This window comes from Drosophila willistoni, assembly GCF_018902025.1.
Source record: "Drosophila willistoni isolate 14030-0811.24 chromosome 2L unlocalized genomic scaffold, UCI_dwil_1.1 Seg196, whole genome shotgun sequence".
Taxonomy (NCBI): Eukaryota; Metazoa; Arthropoda; class Insecta; order Diptera; family Drosophilidae; genus Drosophila; species Drosophila willistoni.
Window position 1 is genome coordinate 1342583 of NW_025814048.1, and position 22421 is coordinate 1365003.

General features: G+C 36.1%; 1 protein-coding gene across 1 annotated transcript in view; it reads left to right on the forward strand.

The window, feature by feature from the left end:
- The first annotated feature begins 1750 nt into the window (after positions 1–1750).
- Positions 1751–22421, forward strand: part of LOC6639882 — a 47706-nt gene continuing 27035 nt past the window's right edge. The window contains exon 1 of the mRNA XM_002062736.4: positions 1751–2564. Within this exon, the coding sequence (XP_002062772.3) occupies positions 1955–2564 (610 nt within the window). The 5' untranslated portion in view covers positions 1751–1954. The remainder of the gene's footprint in view (positions 2565–22421) is intronic.

Sequence of the window (22421 nt, forward strand, 5' to 3'; positions counted from 1 at the left end):
TTAAGCTTCAAACAAACGAAACACAGAAGAATACACTTAAAAGTTAATAAATAACAGTGAAAATATGGAAATAATATATTATTTTTATTGATGCATCTCTAAATCTAAGAAAATATCTATCTGTGTATATCTTCTAATGCCTTAAAACTTCATTTCTAAATAGACTAAACTTTTTGTCAACTTCAAAAGCAAAACGAACAAAGGAAAAATAAAAAACAACACAAACTACTTACAGTTGGAAAACTTTAACCACCCACACACAAGAAAAAATAAGAAAAATAAATGAAATGAAAAGAAAAATCAATAATATGCTTTGTCATTGTTTTATGTTAGTGTTGTTGTTGTTGCCATTAGCTTGTTGTTTAATTGAATTGTAGCAATTAAAGTGCTTCAATTGATTTTAATCGGAAATTGTACTCATTGTTTGGACAGGCCACAAATACTTACAAATGCATTCGATAGTCGTTGTGTTCAGTCAATTGTAAGGGTGGCAAGGCAAATGAAATGCACAGATAATTACAATGCCTCTAAATATATACTTAACCTTCCCATTGATACACATGTGTACATACTTAAGTATATAAGCTGGAGACAATCTGCTTCATTAGTGTTGGCATTCAAATGCCAAAAAGGAAACGTACTATAACATGATTTAAGTCAAGTCTTCAAGTCAATAGACTATTGAGTATTCCTTTCATAACTTCTGTTCAATAGCTTTGTAGTTAAAACTAAAATGTTCTTTGAGTATTATTATTTCATATGTAGGGAGATTATTTCGTCTATTCAATATTCTTTATTCATATCAAATATATAGAAGTTGAACTGTTAACACTATTTAACTAGAAAATATTTGACTCCAGGCATAAACCACATTATTATTGTTTTGGCTAGGTTTTGCTCTGATATGTTAACATTAGATATATACAAAAAGACTTTAAATACACATAAAGTATCAATGGACAAATTTATATAGTACATAATCGATTAAGATAATCAAAAGTACAAAGTTATCTTGTAAAGCTATTAACTTTCTTTGTTTTGCGGCAATATTTTGCTTGACTTGCTTATGAATCAGGAACTATTTATGTATGTATTGGTATAAATAAAAAAAACCTTTGCAACAAATAGACCTCGATAAGTCTACTTAAATAGCATATAATTCTGCTAATAAACTAATTTCCTATAAAATTTGTAGTTTATTTACCTCGCATGTTTTTTGTATTTGCAAAATTTGTATCTCAAGGCTCAACAGGCTGTTTTTTGCATTTGTTTTTTATGTTTGCATAGAAAAGAAAATTTCCCCAACATAGCAGAAAAACCACAAATTCCCATACGCCATTCTCTCTCTCTCTCGCGGAGACATTCTCCCTCTCATGGCTTTCTCTCTCACGGGCTCTCTCTCTCTCTCTCTCTCTGTGTCACTGCACAGTGTGTCGACTGTTTAATGTCGTTTCTTTGGCCATCCATTTGATGACTGCCGCAACATTTGCTCAGTACGCAACGAACTTTGCACGCAGTCGGTTGATTTTTGGGTGACAAAATCAAACAAATTTCTTGAAAACACAATTTCTTAACAAATTTTTCAATTCACACAGAGATTCTCAATAATACGCGCCAAAACAACAACAATATATACGAAAAGAATAAAATCAACGTACATATATACAAAAGAAAAGCAAAATAAATAAAGAAAACCAAAAATAAAAATGAAAATTCGTAAATGAACTTGTGTGTGCGAGTGTGTCTCGGTGTGTGTGTGTTTGGAGTGTGTGTCTTTAAGGCATTTTATTTTTAAGCAGTCGGCAAAAGGGGCAGCAAATGTGAAGTGGAAAATATTCAATTTAATTAAAAATAGCCGACAAAGCCGACTGCATATAACCGAAAATAAAAGAAAACCAAAGAAATTGAGAGGTGAAAAAACGGGAAATTAACTTTGCCACCAAAAATTGTGAAAATGAAAGCGAAACCCAAAACAAAGCTAATGCTGGAGCAGTTGCTTCTCATTGGATTCTGCCTGAGTGTGGTAAATGCTCAGCCAACCAACAGCATTGGCAGTAGCAGCGGCTCCTCCTATGGTTATGGCGCCTCATTCATTTCCAATCCGGCCATTTATGCCTATACCGTGGGCAATCAGCAGCAACAACAGCAGCAGCAGCTAAAGGATGCTGCCCCACCAGCCATGGGGGACATCAATTTTGCCACAGCAAACTCAAATTTCAATTCCAATGCGAATGCGAATGGTAATTATCGCTTCTCTGGCTCAGGCACCGGTTCGGGCTCCGTTTCGGACACTGACTATGCATCGTCCTCCTTATCGTCAAATCGTAATTACTACTACACCAACAACAACAACAACAACAATGATGTAGAGGAAACTGATACAGTTTCGGCCACGCCTACACTTAGCACGCCTCCAGCTGCAACACAACCAGCACCTCTTACCGGCTGCACATTGGACCGTTTGGCTGTTTATAAGGTGGTCTTGCACACATATTGGACACGTGAGCTCTTTCCCAAACACTATCCAGATTGGCGACCCACAGCCCAATGGACCAAAACTTTGGGTAAGTCGAATCCAGCTTATTAAAAAGGCAATTATGAAAAGCAATTTCAACTTATTGATTAGAAATAGACGTTGATATGCATTCACTTATGCAATTGAAATAGACGTTTTACCTTTACAAACTTTTTTCTTTAAAGAACTAATGAGTTTAAGTCTATCCAAGTCACTTAGAATGTTAATAATTTGATCTAATTTTGTTATTTCTTTTGGCTTATCTCTAAAGCTCTTAAACATTTTCAATTCTAACTTTAATAAAGCATATTTTCTCTTAACCCATTATCGGCGGTCGCGCATTTTTCGAATAGTAAATTTAAAAATCTTTACAAATGTTTTCGATTAGTAAACACAAAATGTTGTACTCCAACTTTAGAAAGTTATCTTGATATTAAAAAAAGAATCATCTTTAAAAGTATTTTACGTAAAAATCAAATTAAAAAGCTGATACCGCTTTCAATGTCTTTAATACAAACAATTTAAATAATCAACCAACTATAAGCCAAAATTACTTTAAGTGGGAGTATTCAAAATAGATGAGTCCATTCTTAGATTATTATTAGAATAAGCAGATTACCCACACAATTTGTAAACAAGGCTTTCAAACTTGTTTAACTTTTCTTTGTATAACAAAATCTCTTGCCTTAAAATAGAATAGAATTAATGTCTTAGCGGAAGTACAAGTCAAAAAAAAAAATAATAAAAACAACATTTGGCAAAAAACTAAATTTGGAACAGTTTGTTTTTTCTTTTTGTGCCAAAAACATACGCAAACAATTTTATTTTCTAGGTCAACTATTGGCAATAAGGCGAAAAAGTGTTTATCTCTTTGCCACTCAATCTCTCTTGAAGAAATTGGAGCACATGTCTCTGTGTTTTGATATGGATCTCATAATTTGTTGGAAATATGTAGTATACAGTGAACAGCAACAGTCGAAGCGGCGGGGAAGTAGAGAAGTCGGGGGGATGGGGGGCAAAACCTACAGACTAATTTGTCACAATGCTCGCAACTTGGCAGACATATAAAAATAAATCGAAAAGCAATTTCGCAGCAAGTTGCCTAAACATTTGGATTTTGTTTTTCTTGCTGTTATTTTGGGTTAAATCAAAATGTGTAGGCAGTCGGGCAATAGGGAAAAACGGATGAGGAGATGGAAAAGGATAGAAAAATAAGTTGATGCCTTTGGCCGCATTGGCATGTCGCTTGTCTTATCATGTTTTTTGCAGATTTAGCTGTCGATTTATAGCACACACACACACACACACATATACACATTCAAATAATAACAACAAAGCAAGACAGACCAAGCAAGCGAAAGCGAGAGAGAGAGACAAGTAAATCTGACAGCTAAACAAGCATAGCATACTTTCAGGCACACAACACACACAGGCAAATAAAAAAGGATAAGCAGGCAGTCAGGCAGCAGCCAAAGTAGGAGAGACTAAGGCAAGGAGCCTAAGAAATGCGATTTGTACGTGCTTATGCGCTATATGCTGGTCTCAGCGTAAAAACAACAAGAAATTGGATAAAGTCGTTGAAGCTAAAGCGATTCCTTCCCCCCCCCCCCTCCTGCCCTCCGCGCCAAGTAAAAGGAAACTCCTGCTTGATGTTTTGATTTTTACCCCTGTTGCAGTCTACTTTAAGTTTATTATCATTTCGGTTTTTGTAAATAATAAATATTGTCTCTCGATATTCAATATCTATGTCATCTTTTTTACCATCCTCAAACCTATATATCTTTCTATGGCAAAGTGCTTAAGTGAGCAATTAAAATGACATTTAATGCTTATGCTTTATGCATTTCTTCATCTGTCTCTCTCTCTCTCTCTCTCTATACCTCTATCTCTTTTCCTGTCCTCTCTCTATCTATCTCTGGGGTGACATTTTGTGTGGTTTCATGCATCTGTTTGTGACTTCTCTTTTGCGTTGTTTATAGTATAAGCTTGATAATTTATAGTTCTCTCTCTTTGAGTTGCAACCATTGCGTATACGTGATTTATCTATTACCACACACATATGCTCGCTGTGCTGTGTGTAGTACTTATATTATAAGCCAAAATAATGAAGTAATGGATAAATTTCTAAATCTCAATCATTGCCAAAACGACTTTGCCAAAATTTAGAGAAATATATGTTTATGTGCTACTGAAATTCAGTTTTTCTGATAGTAAGAAGTTGTGTTCCTTTTTTGTGATCTATATCATTTATAAACATTTCAAAACAAACTTTTTTTTAATGTCTTATAACAATTCAACTTTGGAATTATTTCTGTGTATACAGTTTTTGTCTGCCTCAAAGCGTTTTCAGACTCTGTTTTCCTAAGGTTGCAAGTCCTGTGAAAAATTAAAGCTTCTTCTGGACTTTATTAGAAAGTAGAAAGTAAAAATCATGCAATCCAACATAACATATATACATATTTACTCAATTTTAATATTAAAATAGCATTTTCTATATAGTGAGTAAAAGGAAAAATAATCAGTCAGGAAGAAGATTCTCTCTAAGTAGCTTTCCTTTTTTGCAGTTTCATTTCATATTGAACATGTCTCCCGGATATACGACCACAAACACCTTTCAACGATAGAAATCGTTTTATATTTCACATCCTTTATACAAAGAAAATGAAAAAACGAAACATTTCCATCGATAACTTTGAGTGTTGCGCCCCAAGGAAATGCATTCGAGAAACTATGAAAATATCAGTAGCCCGAACGGAAAGGGGCGGGGCCGGCAAGTGTTTTGCTTGTCACTTTAGCTTAAAACACACTTCCCTTGATAACCGTTTAGTTAAGCCAACGGGCAGGCTGAACTAAGCTACCCCCAAAACCCCACCCCTAAAACCCACAATCGCAAGCCGAACTCTGAACTCAAGCCCAGTTCCATGCCCAAGTCCAAGAATTTGGATCCGGCATGGCAGTTGGCATTAAAATTCAAGCAGCAAAAAAAGCTTAGCGTTGCACTTGCCATGCCAAGGGAAAGGGAATGTGGCGAGGTGAGGTGGGCTGTGTGGGTTGTGGGTGGTAGTTCTAGATAGTTGAGGTTCGTGGGCTGTGGGCCAAAGGGCAACGGCTTCCTGCTGCCTGTCATATCCTGTTTATACATATAAATTTCTGTGCGCAGCTCCAACATCCGTTACATTTCAACATAGACACAGAGAGAGAGAGAGAGAGAGAGAGAGAGGATCATGGAGTGAAAAGTGCAGAAAATGTTGAAAATATATACAACTATTTTCCTTTTGTTTTTGTACGAGTATGTCCTGCCATGCCTCAGCCTGTCGAAGGAGGTCGACATAGGAGTGCCTCAGCAAAAATTTATTATGAATGTACTAAAACTACAAAACAGAACAAAAAGAGGGAAAAAAACTATCACAGAAACAACTAAAGAAAGCAACTGAAAATGCATTTCTTTTGCTTGTTCATCTTTTCTGTCGCCGCCTCCAAATGTCCCGAGTCGGCGACCCAATCCCCAATGCCAAAACACACACACACATACACACACCCACGCAACATCCACAACCTCGTTCCCAATCCTATTCTCAGTCTCGTTTTCATTCCCGTCTAGTTGTTAAATTTCATTTGCTGGCTGCCCAGGCGACTGTTGTCGCTGTTTTTATCGCAAATTGAAACTGAAATAAAGTTTCTTTGCTTTTTTTTTTTGTTTTTTTTTTGTGCCTGCTGCCGCTGCTGTTGCATATTTGTTTCGGTTGTTTTACTTTTTTGTTGCCTTCCTCACATTTTTTTGCTTAGCTCTCAATATACACATTCGCGAAGAAGTTTTTCCAGTGAAATTTGTTTCCCCCTTCTTGTGCTCAGTATACTTTTTTTTCGCTTCCTTTTTTATGGCTTGCCAATGCTTTTTTGTTAAGACCAATTCACAAAAGCTTCGGCCAGAAATGAAATGTTGCATTCGCAATTGCATTTTACTTTTTTTTCCTCTTCGTTTTGGCCAGGCCAAGGACTTGAGTTGCAGCTGCTTGCCAATGCACTACGCAAAACTTCGTATGTTTCTTTGTGCTTTAGACAAACAATTCAATTTTAATGATCTGCTTCAGAACTCTTATATGGCTTAAAATAAAATCATTAGTTGGAGAGTTAAGAAGTTCCTATGATCCACTAAATAAGTGAGAAAGTTTTCTTAAACTGGCATAGAAATATAAATGTATTTCAGAATTGCCTTTTAGCAATAAACAAAAGAAATTTTTTGTCAGAGGGCTTTCTTAACTTTAGTTGATTATACTTTTGATTGTAATATTTTAGCACATGAATGCTTAATGTGTTTGTAATGGATTGAACAATTTCTTGATTGAAGAAACTATGAATATTCTAAAAAGATGCCAATATTTTTACCAATTAGAGTGCACACTATGTCTACTTTTGGAAGTGTATTATCTTTCCTTCTCCGCTTCCTTTTTTGCCAGTGTAGATATAGATAAATGTATCGGTTAAGTTAATAGGATTTTCTTGTTGCTTGTAAATTAACTCAGTTGCAATATAAATAGCAAATTGATTGGCATGAGAGGTGGAAGGTGAAGGAGGTCTTTGCATTATAATCCCTCCCCATCCCATCAGCCGAAAAAACGAAAAGAAAAGAAAGAAGTCGTTGCCTGTGCATTTTGGGGTGTTGCATAAGCTGCGGCGCATTGTCATGCCTCGTACTTTGGCTTCTACTTTTCGCCTCCTCCACTACTCTTGCCAATGTTCGACTTTCTCGTGGTTAATTGCCATTGTGCCATTGTACGACCATTGGGGCAATTATCCAATCTGCCCCCCTGCCACCCGTACCTTTCTGCATGCCATTCGAACAAAGGGGGCAAAAAGGGGGCAACAAGCCGTGCGTGCTTTTGTACTAGTTTTTGGTGTTAAATGTTTCAGCCGACGGCAATTTCACGCCTTATGTTTTATTGTTTCAGTTTTCAGCTTTTCGGGGCAAACTCAACTCAATTCAACTTGTTGCCTTCATTTAAAATGTAATGCCTAATTTTGCGTTTCGGCAAATAATAAGTTATAAAAAGCTTTTCTCTGTTTTCTCTGCCCGTCATAAATTCCAAATAATATTTTATGCACTCAAAACACATGTACACACGCACACAAATAGACTCACACTCACACTCCGTAGAGTATTTTTTTGTCTGGCTTTGTTTTTTGTTTTTCTTCTCTCTTGAGTTCCGCTCAGTCATAACAAACTTAAAATGTTTGTAATTTTTTACACGCACTCATAGAGTGAGAAAAAGCAGACACTGAAAAACATAAGGCAAATGTCTAAGAGCAATAAAAGACAAGAAAAGACGGGAAAAGAAAATGAAGTACTTGAAGGAGAAACATTGTTTTGCTCTTGCTTAAAGTATTCGCCTTCTAGTTGGCAGAACATTTTCCTCAGAATATAATTTAAGAACATTATATGGGAAATATATAGTCAAAGATCTTGGGCAATTTAAATGTTGGCTCGCTCATTCGCATTTCTCTATGCGTTACGAAAGGCATTACAAATTCATAATGCCAACGAGCGAGCAAGAGAGAGAAAGATAGTCAACGAAAAGTAGAAAAAAAATCATAGCATACATCTTAGGGTTGCGTCTCGCTCTTGCTCCCCAACAGGTTTCATCTCTGCTGCTGCTGCTGCTGTTTCTGCTGCATACATAAGTACATTAATAATAAATGTAAATTTTTTTACAGCTGTTTGTTGTTATTCCTCTACCGCTTTTGCTCTTACCTTTTTTTTTTGTACTTGCCGCACTATGGAGGGGCAAGCTCTTGTAGGGACTTTTGCCAAGCACTTTCAGCTACTTAGTCCGGCTAAAACTTAAAGTGTTGTAATTAAAAGCAGAGACGATCCTCTAGAGTCGAACCACACCCAGAGCGTATTTCATTTTGCCATCCTCACAACCACTTTTATCCTTCCCTCCTTGCATTGGTAAGTTGAGACTTGTCCACATTTTTACTTGTCGTCGTTTGTCTGTGTGTGTGGGGACAAGGAAAAATCACAGCAAACAAATTTCAGAATTTTGTTTTCGTCTTTTCTTCAGCATTTTTTCCTTTTTTATTTTTTTGCTTTTCATTTTTCCATTTGCCGCATTTACTTGCATGAATAAATTTCCCGTCTACATGTTCTTTATGTTGTTCATTCCCTCTTTCTACACGCTTTGTGCCATGTCAAATTCGTGTCATTATTCATTCATACATGATTAGACAACACAAAATAGACAACAAACAGGGCTCAGGTCTCGTATTACAAAAGGGGCGAACGAACAGGAGACAGTCAGCCAAGCAAAGCATCGCATCGAATCGTATCGAAGATGGGAGCTGGAACTAGAAACCAGACAGGCGCGGTCCTGGCCAAATGGAAATTAATGAATGAAATTTGATATAATGTCAGTTTTGGTTTCGCCCCCGTGTTTTTTGTACTGTACATGCCATTTTTTTTTTTTTAATTTAATATATTTATAAACAATTTCTAGGCAATTTAATGGGCACACGTAGCTACTTATTACCATTAGTCAAATGTTGACAGGAAAGGTTAGTCTAATGGTTAAGCCAAAATAAACGAATGTGAAAAGTTAAAAGAGTTTGCCATAGTCAATTAAAGCCGAAATATCTCGAAATGTTACTCTAAATAAGGAATCAAGGTCTCCAATCTTTTACTTTGTCACCTTTAATCAAGTTAACAACGAGGATATGATTTCTTCAATCTTTTCCTAAAACTAAATTACAGAAAACCCTTCCAAAATTGTTTTTCTAGAAGGTATTCTGCCCACAATTTCCCATTTTACAGGAAACCTTCTAGTCGATAGGGCATTTAATCTTAAAGACTCTTTGGAAATTTAAATCATTTTTATATTTGTATTTATAAATTTGTCCACTTTTGTTGTTTGTCATTTTAAACGGATTTAACCCAATTTTTAATTTGGCATTTATGAAACATTAATTTTGCATTACCATTTTATTATTTTTCCTTTTTTTTCTCCGTGTTTTACACTCCCGTTGTGGTGGCATGTTTAATTAATTATATTTATATGCTGGTTTTAACAACAACGTACGGTTATGCCCTTCACATGGACGACAAAAGTCGGGGGAGATAAAAAACTGGAGCGAAATTCAAAGTAATTTGGCATAAATTAGCATAGGCTAATTACAAATAAATTGCGCAATTTGTTTTGTAAGCTCCTCTGGTAGAATTAAATTCAATTAAATATGAATTGCGTAAGTGGAATATGTTTAATCAGTTCATTTAAAAAAAGAATAATAATAAAAATAATACAATTCACCTGCAGGTACATGAAGACCGAACAAAACAATGAATTGAATACAAATTGGCTTATGTTTATGTAATAAATGAATTCATTTACATTTGCTACACACCTCTCGCTCACTCTTTCCTTATTTCTCTCTTTTTTATACCCTTACGAATTTATATTCATTTTTCCATTCTCACTTTGTCGCTTAAAGAGTAATTTGAACAACCTATAAGGGAATACAAATTTCGTCATTATTGAAGTTAGCCCAGCCCTCTGAATAGTTTTTCTGCTGACAAATTAATTCATAAAAATTATGTGATTTTTTCCGAAGCAATTTTTTACAAATATTTTCCTTTGTTTTCTGATCTACCACAAGCGCATTTGCTTGTTTATTTAGTCATTGTTATTATTTTGTAAAATATTTACACATATTTTCCACGTACGTACACAGTTTGTGCATTTGTCAGCATAAAAATCTGCGTATCTTGATTTATACAGAACAATATGTAAATATAATATGTAAGGAATTTGTTCAAAAGCATCAACTTTCAGTTACCCTCTAGCGTAGATGAAAGAGAAACTCAATTCAAAGAATTCCCTGCTTAAGTTAACCAGATACATATTTGCTCTCGTCTTACAGACCGAGTAAATCAAAGTAATCAAAACCTTCTTTAAAACTTCTTACTAAGAAAAACTCATTAACCCCTCTTCGGGTCAGGGTATCAAAGTGAAATCAATAAAAAAATTGCACACAGACAGCAACAATTGGAGCAGCAAATTGAGATTCTAATTAACTGTCACACATAAATCAAAAGTTCAGCCATAAAAATTCATAAAAAAAAGGAGAAAGCAAAAAAATATATTCAAATAAAAAGCAGCCGCCTCATTAATAATGCATTTACAGGAACCGCAGACAAATGAAAACCGATATCAAGAACCCTTCAACAGAATTTATGTCAGGGAGAAACAGATAGAGAGAGAGGGAGAGAAAAGTTGAAATTGTAAAAAGTATCTCATAGATGCGCTGGCATAGCTAACTGCTAATGGCAGTCTAATTAGGCTGACCGCAGAAATGGGTCACCCACGCAAATGGGTGGGTCCTTCCCCTCACAAATACAAAAAGGATTCTTGCTATTTGTGTCTCTGTGGCACATAAATTTATGCTTATTGCTGCTATCTCCCTCTCTCTTTGGCGCGCACCTTTTATTTCTGTCTTCCTTCTTTTTGGGACTACATAAATCTTTGCCAGGTGGGTGCGTGCATTTCGAACTCTTAAGTGAGTTGTTCCTTCCTTTAATTTTCTCTTGTGTTGGCCCCAGACAAGGCGCAGACAACATGCGTGTGTAGCAGTCTGTGTGTGTGCGTGTGTATGTGTGTGTGTGTGGCAATAGGCAACTCGCAAATACACAAAACTTTGTTTTGTCTGTCTGTTCCTAATGTGGTTGGTGGTGTTTGTTGGTTGGCTGGTTCGAGGGCGTTTTCTTGGTTGTGTGGGCGTTATTTGGTATTTGTCTGATTTTGGTTTTGCCCCTAAAGTTGCCCAAGGCTTTCCCTTGAAAAATGTCTACAAATTATACCTGAAAGCAACAAACACAACCAACGGCCGTTGGTTTCATTTTCTTTCACTAGGAAGCAAAAGGCAAGAAGCAGTTTTCCCTAGTTTTTTAAAAATATCAAATTACTCAAAACTGGGAAAATAAAATCCAATTAGAGTAAACTCAAGATGTTGGTTAGCTCAAGTTAAAGCTAAATGAATGTTATTAAAATAAAATATAAAGTTGCCGCAGTAGATAGCCACTTTAAATAGAAAAGATTTAAAGCGAGTTGTGTCTTTAATGACCCCTTTGCCACTACGCCTCTGTATACACGCACAATATTCCACCTATATCAAATCAAAAATGCTGCCTAATTTTCTTGGCATATTTCCCTTGCTTCGATTTTGCTACCCTTGTGAGTTGTTTTGGTTTTTTTTTCTGGTCTAGGCCTGTCACTTTTCGAGGGTCTTGGTTATGCGAGAACACGCATATGGCCTTTCCTTTTGGCTTTGTGTGTTGCCCTTATCAATCGTCAACGTCATTGTCATCAACGATTGCCGAGTGTCTCTCCTCCCCCCTGTGTCCGCAATTGTGGCACTAATTAAGGCCAACGAAAAAAAGAAGCAAAGAAAATATTAGAAGAAATGTTCTTACATTTATTTTTATTGAGAGCTACGTGACACGTCTGAATAAATAAATATTTATGCCGCAACTTCCACCTCTCCCCAACTCTCTTTCTCTCCCTCTCTATCATTGACTGACTGAAAATGAAGTAATAAAACATAAATTCATTTAATTAAGCAATTTTATGTGACCGAAAAAAAAGGAAAACTTAACAAGCGAATGGCAAATATTTGACGATAGTGAAAGCAATTTATAAGGATTATGCCCCAGGGAGTGGCAATATTTTTGTTGTTATTGAGGAGAGGGAGATAGACAGATAGACAGATAGAGAGAGGGTGAGAGGGGAAGAGCTGTAGGCAAGGGGCGTAAAAAAAAGATCAAAGCTGTGGAAATTATACAACTTTTCATTTTTTTTTTGTTTTTGCCTCATTTTTTATGGTCAAGATGCTGGTTCAATTTTTATGGTCAATCAGGCGAATAATAAGATAAAGTCATTGCCATCGAGAGAGAGAGAGAGAGAGAGAGGGAGGGAGATGGATGGTTAACGATAAGAGGAAGAAGCACTAGGCGAAAGAGTGCCACAAAACTCAAGAGAAGTGAGCCGATCAAATTAACCATAACAAGTGGCTAAAGTAAGCAAACGCAATGCATTTTAAATGAGCCAAGGCATACCACACCAAAAGGGAAACCAGAAAGGACACTTTGAGCTGAGTGGAAGGAGACAAAAACGGGAAATGACACTCTCAACCGCGCAAATTGTCAACATCGTTCAGAAAAATAAACAAAAACCAGCTTGGGGCTTGCCCCTGGTCTCTATGCCCATTCATAAAGTAACCGATGCCTTGAGGGCAACTGCAGGCCAACTTACCCAGATCCTGTCGAGTGCACAGTCAGAGCCCATTAAGTGTTTATAATGCGGCAGCAAAATAACAACAAAAAACAAAACAGCAAACAGCTGAACGAAGGCACTTCAAAAGCTGATGAAAATTAAATGAAACAGAATTTGTAAATTAAATAAGTATTACCAAATGGAAGTTCTCTCCCTTGGCCCCTCGTGTTTGGTGATGCTGGAAAAATACCTTAGCAAAAAGCTTATTTTCTCATTTCTTTCTCTCTCTTTTACCTTAACCTAATCAGACTCTGTCCTCTCCTTTACTTCTTTCCTAGGCATGACAATGTTTAGATTATATATAATGAGGGTGGAATATTAGCAGGGCAATTCGATTTATTTATGAGTGAAAAAAAAACAGATTTCTTTCGAGGGTGATTTTGATAGAAACCAAATAGATTTATATATAATTTAGAAGAAAATTTGAAGCTAAAGCTATTTGCTAATAGCCTTTTCTTTAGGTAGAACCAAACAATTTTGAGACCTAAAGAAATTGGATTGAAGTTGTTTCTTTTATTAGGCCATTGCTTGTATATGATAAAATAATATTGAAGTAAAATATATAAATATGAATCAGTAGGAAAATTCTTCTTTATTTTGAGACTGTGTAAAAAGTATTTAAAAAAAAGTATTTTTGACTGTTGGATGGTAAAAAAGACACCTCAGGTGGCTAAAACAAAAAATATAATTCAAAAATGTTATTCAAATAATAATCAAGAAAATATCAGATATTTCCCCTGTTCCAAATTTCACCTCCTAAATGCAACATTTAGAAATGTTGGATACTCCGTGTTTCTGTCCAAAAATTTATTGGTCAACATGTGGCCTACTGAATTGGTGTCTATTAGGTTTCGCTTTTGTTTACTAAGCTGAATATTTAAAATACGTGGTGCAAAAGTTTTGGCAATAAAAAAATTTGAAAATTTGCTAAAGCGTTAAAAAATGTGCTGAAAATGGATGGATGGGATGCATAGGATGGAGGGTGGAGGTGACTGAGGATGGCTGCTGGTGGCTTGGGCGTACAGGAAACTTGGCTAAGCGTAAATAAAGCAAATAAACTTTTGGGCCACAAAACACCCAAGGAAGGCAAGTTGCTTAAGTTGTTGTCTTGCCAGGCAGACAAAACTTGCTCTTAACTTGGCTTTGAGACAGTCTCAGAGTTTGCTTAGTAGCCCAAAAAACAAAAAAATAACGGAAAACAAAAACAAAGCAAAGCAACACACACACAAACACACACACAAAAAGAGCGTAGCTTACAATGGGGCGCACTTTCTCTATGGTGGTTTTTTCTTCCTCTTCTTCTTCTAGTTCTCCACCTCCCTATTTTTTGGTTTTGGTGTGAATAATGCTGCTGTTATTTATGCCTCAATGCGGCACGCCTCTTTCTTATTCTCCTAGTGGCATGGCTGCTAACAAAATGCCACAAGAAGAAAAAGAAATTGCAATTTCCACGCCCAAGTTTCGGGCACTTTCACTTTATGGGAACTTCCCCCAGCCCTGTAGAAGAACAAGAAAAGGAGCAACCCCATGTTGCTGCTTTTTATTAAAAGTTTCTCTCAGAACCAACGAACCAACAATGGGCACATTTTTTAAAGTGTTTTTTATTGTCGCGTTAACCGACCGCAACGACTTAACCAAGGGTCCTAGAGAAGGTGATGGGGGGGGGGGGGGAGGGGACCCAACTCTTACGTAAGTGTAAATTATTGTTAAGGTCAGAAAGTTTTGGATAAAAAGTTTCCAATTTCTTTTACATTCCTCTTTACACTTTAGTTTTTGTTTCTTACCCATTCATTCTCAGTAGTTGGCCATAGACTTAATACCTCTAACTAAGTCAACGTGAAAGAATAATTTTCATTGCATTTAGCTTAATTAACAAAGTGTTAATAAAACTGCCATACTAACTTTCAATTAATTTTGCTTTCACGGCAACACAAAATTTGGTTAACTATGCTAACGACTTGACCTGGCCAGAACGAGAACGTGAGAACGAGAACGAGAACGAAAACGGGCCACAAGTAAAAGTAATAAACTCGTCCTTCTTGTTGCTGTTGCTGTTGTTGTTGTTATTATTTTTTTTGTTTTTGTGGCGGCGGCCGCTTTTAAATAAAAATTTATGTCCTAGACTGTGCAACCAAAAACACTTTCACTTAAGCCTCAGTCTGTGTCCCATTCCTCGTCTCTCTGTTCCCTTTTTCCCTGCCCTTTCACTTGACATTTTGAAATATGTGTGTGTCCTGTATCAGCAATTAAGTGTAGGGAAAAAAGGAGGGAAGGACCAATATAGGAGAAAAAATGGCAAAAAATGTATTTGAAAATATATAAATCGGAGATACCCTATAGAGACCTGATCAAAATCTTGCGAATGTCAAAGAAAAAGTGCCAAACACGCATTATGGACAATAACAAAACTATATATTCTGCCTGTCAACTGTACCAACTTTCCTTTTCCTGCTTGTGCTCTCAGTTATTGCTGCTGCTGTCACTGACGGTGACTGTACTTAATGGTTGGGGCGAGTTGGCATTGATGGCCCTCATATGATTTGTTGCCGACAATTTGGGAGGCTTTTCATGAGAAAGAATTCGGAAATTAAATTCTAAAGCAACGACTCTTTGATACCCTCTAGAAACAGTTAGAAGACGAATTGAAAAAACTTTATTTTGTTTAGACAAAATTTAAACTATTTTAAAATGAATTGTTATGCTATACTAGATTCTATTTCGATTCAGTTGATCCTGTAGGCTTACAAGCTTAACACGTTTTTAAATCGGTTTACCTATACATATCGACTGTCTGAATATACTCCTTAACATGATGATTACAGGATATAAAAACGAATGAAAAAATGAGAGAAAACTGAAAAGAAAAAGAAATGCCGCACTAATATCGTTGGGGAGTAAAAAGTCATCAAATTTTAATGCCAGGCAATGCGGCCAAAAGGTTGAAAGTGCTTAAGAAACAGAAAAAAAAGAAGAAAGAATGACAATTCAGCACAAATGTGTAAGTACAGCAAGGGTAGAGTCTGAGGTCAAAAGGTCCCTCAAATCAAAGTTACACAGCAAAAATCAAAAGCAACTGAGAAAAGATGCTAATTTTTAATCAAAACTGTGAAATAAAACATTGACTAGAGCTGCAAGAGATTTATTGGTAGATATCAATGTATATAGAATAAAACATATGGTTCAGTTATATATTATCATTCTACGCAGTTGAGATGAATTTTATATTTGCTTACAAAATTTAGCTTCCACTTATCTGAAGAGAGTATCACAGATATAACTTATGTGTATATCACAATAATCAAAAGGTATTTTTAGGGGGGAGGGAAATGCCATATCATTGTATTGTTGTGGCCAACTTTTGAGTGCAAAAGTTGAGTTCAACTTGTCATACAACCAAAAAGGACATTCTAACACAAAAGGGTTGGCTCTTAAACCTCTCATTGTTGCTGTCTGTGTGTGTGTGTGTGAGCTGAATTATGTGCTCAGCAAACAAACAAACAAACAAACAAATAAAAGGCAAAAATTGATTGTTGCATTGCATACTTTTTGGGGCTTACTGGCTTTATAATCATGACTCCCCTTCGTGTTTTTTTTTTTTTGCTGTTCGCAATTTGATATCATAAAAATTTATGTCCTGCCCTTTGCTTTTTATTCTGAAATGCCAGCACCTCTTCCTCCTGGGTGTGTGTGTGTGTATGTGTCTGTGTGTTTGTAAGTAGTTGAGCATGAAATGTAGAATTTATTATGTTATCGCTTCAACGATTTACTTTATCGATTTTAGCATGAAGAAGCGAAAAAACAAAAAAAAAATGAAGCGTAAAAAGGGGAGAAACATCCTGAAGCTATCCAGATTATTTGGCAGCTTCCCTTTTTTCAATATTTTTTCCCTTTTGAGTTTACCTTTAGGCTTGACTGAGACAAATATTATGACTTGGCTTAAAGTGAAGTGAGTTTGAGTTGACTTTGATTTCAGCTTGAGGTAGGTAAACCAATATATTAAGTCCTGCCACTTGTCTTATCACAGAGCTTTATGCATTTTTAATGAATCTTCTACACTTTGATGTAGCTGAGGAGAGAGAGAGAGAGAGAGAGAGAGAGAATGATGGGAAGTTAGCTTTTGGAATTATTTTTGCAATTTTCCATCAACAACCGAAACTTTGACGCAAATCAATTTATGTTTTAAAAATTCAATCAAATTTTGCTTTGGGGCCCAAGTAGAGGGTGATGGCAAGGGTATGGCAGATAGGGTTGTATGTTTATTTATATACATGGTTGGGGTTGCATCTGAGATCTGGTTGGACAGACCCTTCGTGGTGTCCTGTCACTGAATTGATAATAATTGGATTAGCGCATCATCATGTTACCCAAAGCGGGGACCAGAGCGCTGGGTTTAATAGTGGCCAAAAGGGCTTACGCCACGTTGGCTACGCATTGAAGCATCCAAGTGATATATATGTATGTATGTATGTCTACATAGATGAATGTATGTCTGTATATATGTATGCTGTGTGTGTGTGAATGATGGCAAAAATGTTCAACGTTTGCCATATTTTTTAATATTTTGCAGGCCGGGAGTTTTGCTTCAGCGATTTTACAATTTATATGGCGACCTAAATCTACTCTTCACACACACAAACACACACATCCACATTCATACACACACACACACACAGAAATATGAAACCATAGTCACCCTGAGAGCTTCTAACCGCCACACTTTATGCGCCCTAAAGTATTCATCACTTAATTTCCACGTGCTGCTGCCATTTTTGGAAAATTTATGACTTTGCCCAGTTTTACCACTCAATGTTGTTGTTGCTGCTGTTGTTGTTGTGCCAAAAACGTTGCCGATGTCGTCAAATTTTTTGCAGTTACTGTTGTTGTTATTGCTGCTGTTGCCAAATAGAGGAGCAAACCCCTTTTTGTTTGGCCCGTTTTGCCAGCTGTCAGCGCATAAATAGAATTATGTCAGGCTAATTGAATTTCGCCCACGCCTTGACATGGATTTATGCACTAAATGCAGTTTCGGGCTTCGCAAATGGCTCTTTCCGTCGCGACGGAAAGGGGCATGGTGGGGGGTTCAGTGGGAGTTAGTGGATAATCAAATTGCTTGGTTTAGAGTTTTCAGCTTAATGAAAATCGTAAAAGCAACTGTGAGCAACAAAATTTTGTTAGCCAACAAAGATGTTACTTAAAAGAGTTTTTTTGACACAAGAAAAACGACAACCATTGATTACCCATGAGAAAGACGAATCCGTCATGGAAAAGTTAATTTAATGAGCAAGTGTTCTGTAGATTGAAAATTAAGTTAAGTTAAGTTATGTTGCAGTCAATATTACTTAATTTATAGGAGGAATGATTACAGGACATTATAGCGTATTTGCGTTGAACTTTTTCTGAACTTGAACTTACTGAAGAATTTTTGAAAAGTTATTCAATTCAAATATAGATTGTTTAAGATAAAAAAGGATTCTAATGTTACCATTTGGAGAACTGGCTATTGTCTTAATTATTCATATGAAACGGAAATTTGATATTAAAAATTGAATCAAATCTAAAGCAAAAACCTTCTATTTATGTATTATTTTGTTTCTTTTATTCACTTTATTCTGTATGTGGAAAGAAGAAGAATTAGTTTAATAATATTGATAAGAAACACGTTTCAGTAATTATCCAACATATTAATAGTTATCTTACTTTTTACATATTCTTATTTAATAATTTAGGATTCTATATTTTTATTTAATCTCTTATTTTCATTGTCGAGGCTTCTAAAATAAAATTACCCACACTTTGTTGATTGTTTAATAAAACTGATTATACGTTTGACTAATTGAGGAAAAATATTCTGTTTGCACGTGTGTGTGTGTGTTTTTGTCTATGGATGATAAATGTTTCTATAGTTGATTGATTTTTCCTTGACCAATTAAATTTGCATAGGCTGTGTAACAGTTGTGCCCAATTTGTGGCTTTTTGGGTTTTGGTTTATGGTCAGACTTTTAAACTGTCATTTATCTTTTTGTGGCATTTTCATAATGATCTTTCAGTTTACTTTTGCTTGCCGACTGTTTGATTCTTTTCCTTTTGATTGATTTTGTGGTTATCTCTGGCAAACATATACAGATACAACCATTTACAGTTCCACAATTTAACAATTTTCGCATTCATTTCTCGTATTCTGTCACTTTGGACAGAACCGCATGGATGTCTGTGGGTAAAATAATGAAGATTTTTCGGTTTTATCAACCAACGCTGCGGGCAGATACTATTGGAGGGAGCTGAGGGTGGGGTAAACGCCATACAAAACTGCTGGTTGCAATTCAATTTCCTTTTTGTTGGCAACAACCAACCAATCCAAACCAAACCAAACCAGCCACCCAAAAAAGTATGCAACACAAATTGTACACAATTATATTTTGTTATCTGAAATGAGCATGAAATCTATCGAAACGTAACGAATTTGGTATTGAACGTGCCTAACTGTTAATGCGGTTATAATACGCCAACGGATTATCATTGATTATAGATGTATGTGCGTGTGTCTGCATTAGTGTGTGTGTGCTGTGTGTGAGGGTAGATGGTAATGGTAGTATTGAGTTGGGGCGTTGGCACGCCCTCGAGGCACAAAAATAACTGTTTGTGCGCGTTGAGGCACAACTTTGCTCTGTCTCTCTTGTCCCCTCTCTTTCAGCAAACTTTGTCGAGTGTGTGTGTGAGACAGAGAGGAGTGAGGGTGTGTGTATATAGACATAATTTCAATTTTCATTTGGTATTAATGTCTCTGCTCGTTGTTTGTATTTGTGTGGCAATTCATACATATGTATGTGTTTGTGTGAGTGTGCACAAATTGCCGCAACGTTGTCTACGTATGTATGTACATACATATATGTATATGCAGCGGTCTGAGTAGGTGGAGCAGGAGAGGTTGAGTGGTGGTGGGAGGAGGGAGGTAGTTTGTTATATATGGCTACAAAATGCGGTATTGGCAAAATCCCAGGAGCGCGCTTTAGTTGATAGCAACGGCAAATGAGAGTAGGAAAAACTAGTTACGAGTTAGTTAGAAAATGCTACACCGAGTTACCGAGGGGTAAGTGGCAAGGACAATGCCGACAGAAAGAGACCAAGTGGAATTCGAGCTAGAGAGAGGGAAAAAATCCATTTCATTTTTATGTTTTTTTTTTTTTGTTTTTCCTTTCGAGTTTTATAAATGTTTTGATAAATGGAATAAATTCATTTTTTTGTGCCTTTTATTTGTTGCAGCTTGGAAAATTTTTATTTCATTCAAATGTTTGTAGAATGTTGAAATAAAATAGAAAAACTAAAAAATTGATTTGAAAAAAATAAAACTAAAATAAAAGAAAGAAGATTAAAATCTGTTTTTTCTCTTTAGTTTAGAAAAGTTTTAAGTACTTAACAGAGGAATAGAACACAATGAATCTAATATTAATATTTTATTAGAGATAAGTTTGAAAAAAAAACCGAAAAAAATATTCCATTAAGTATTTGGGCAAACAAAACTTGAGGGGATAGTTCAATAGAGTTTGAACATTTAATTTTCGAGCTTTCTATATACATGCATATAATCCATTGTTGGATTATATATACATACACATCAGTCTCTCAATCTCTCAGTCTCTCATTGCAATCCCCGTTTAAATCAGTTTATCTCTTAATATGGGAATGAATAAATGGAGTAGATATTTTCACTATATTAACAGAAACAAATTCTTTAAAATGTGGCAAACATTTTGATTTTCAAATAATTTCAATTTATATGTTTTTGTTTTCTTATTGTTATCGGTAATTAAAAAGTCATCAGGAAAACTTTTTCGGCAGCTTATTCATTTGAAATGGCAATAATTTGCACACAAATGGCTTTTAATTAAAAATAAATATAAATTTTTAGAGCCTGTTGCCACAACATCAACTTCAATCAGAAAATCTCACAAACTCTCTGAGAGGCAACCACAAAATTTACATTGCAAATCAGTGGGAGGTAAAAAAATCAAAACAAAATAAAAGAAAAGACAAAGTCCTAACCTCTCCAGAGACCAAAGACGAGACGAGACGAGACGATGAGGAAGTCGACGACGACGATGATGACAACAGGAGCCATTAAGTAAACCAATCAAAGTCGAAACTTGGCCGCAAGAAAGAATTTAATAATAACAGGATAGGCCCTACTATACACTGTAGTGTAGGGAGAAGGGGAGAGGGGGGCTTACCTCACCCCGCTTCCCACATAAAATGGCCAAAGCAAAAATGCAAAATACAAACAGATTGTTTGGCCAGTAACCACCATTTCCATCCTCATCTCATTCCACCTACCCCAACCCTCACACATAGCTATTCCACATCCATTTCGAGATGCGGGCAGAGGAGTGGGGGACGGGTTCGCTGGACCAGAGTTCGCCGTTGCGTGCTTAATTAAATGATCATCATTTGCGCGCAATCAACGCACAAATAAATTTCACCATGGCTCCGCTTCGTCTATGGTTTTTTTTTTCTCTTTGCTGGAATCGGAGCCCTCTTTCGGGTCCTAACCCAAGGCATCGTTTGGGTTTTTAGTTGTGTTTGTTTGCTTGGTTTCCGCTTGAAATTATATGCCGCTGCTCCTGTTCTTGTTTCTATTCTTCTCCCATCCCATCTCCCTGTCTTGTTGTCTTAATTAATTCCTAATTTTCCTTTGGACAAGTTTCTTTGTTTTTGTCTTGGCTTGGGTTTGCTTTTGCTTTTGCTTTCGGTTCGGTATGGCTTTGACTCCTTTTCTGCCATGTTTAATTGAAAATTTTTGCTTCAAAGCAAATTGCTATGCTCGGTAAGGGTATTTGGTGTTTTCTTCGTATTTTTTTTTGGCGGGGGGTTTGAGTATTTCATGACCATTCGGCTTGTTGCCTTGTTTATGTCTTTGGCATGGCCAAAAGTGGCAGGGGGGATGAATGATGGATTGAGAGTGGATGGTTGTCCTTTGCCAGCTGCTGGCCATTTTGTTTTGACAGTCACTTTTTATTTCATTTGCATATTGCTTTCGCACTTACTTTCTTCTTCTTTTGTCGTTTTGCTTTTGGTTATGGCTTTGTTTATGATTTCGTATTACGTTTCCTTTTATTAACGCATTTTCAATTGTTGGTTATAAATTTGATTACTTTTCTCCGGATCCGGATTACGACCCTTGGCCGAAGTCGCCTTTCTGGGCCATCAATTAGCTGTCCATTCGACAAAAATACTCAAATTGTACACAAGATTTTTGCGCTGCAATTGTCGGTGGAATTACTGAAATTTTTCGATATTAAATTTTACTACCCTACCAAATTGGGGTCAACCAATTTTGCAAAACAAGTCAAAGATGAAATATAAAGAGGATTTTTTAACTAACATAAAAGTTTGTTTATCTTTTTATAGTAAGATGATCTATTTTTCTCCATTCTTCTAGCAAAGTCACACACAAAAGATGAGTCTGAAAATTAATTTGAAATACTTTTTAAACAAAATTTGTTCAGCGAAGATGTGTCAATTGAAATCATCTAATAATAATTTACATCGAATCTACTCTGACCTTCAATGGGTTAAGTTCAGTAGCTGCATAT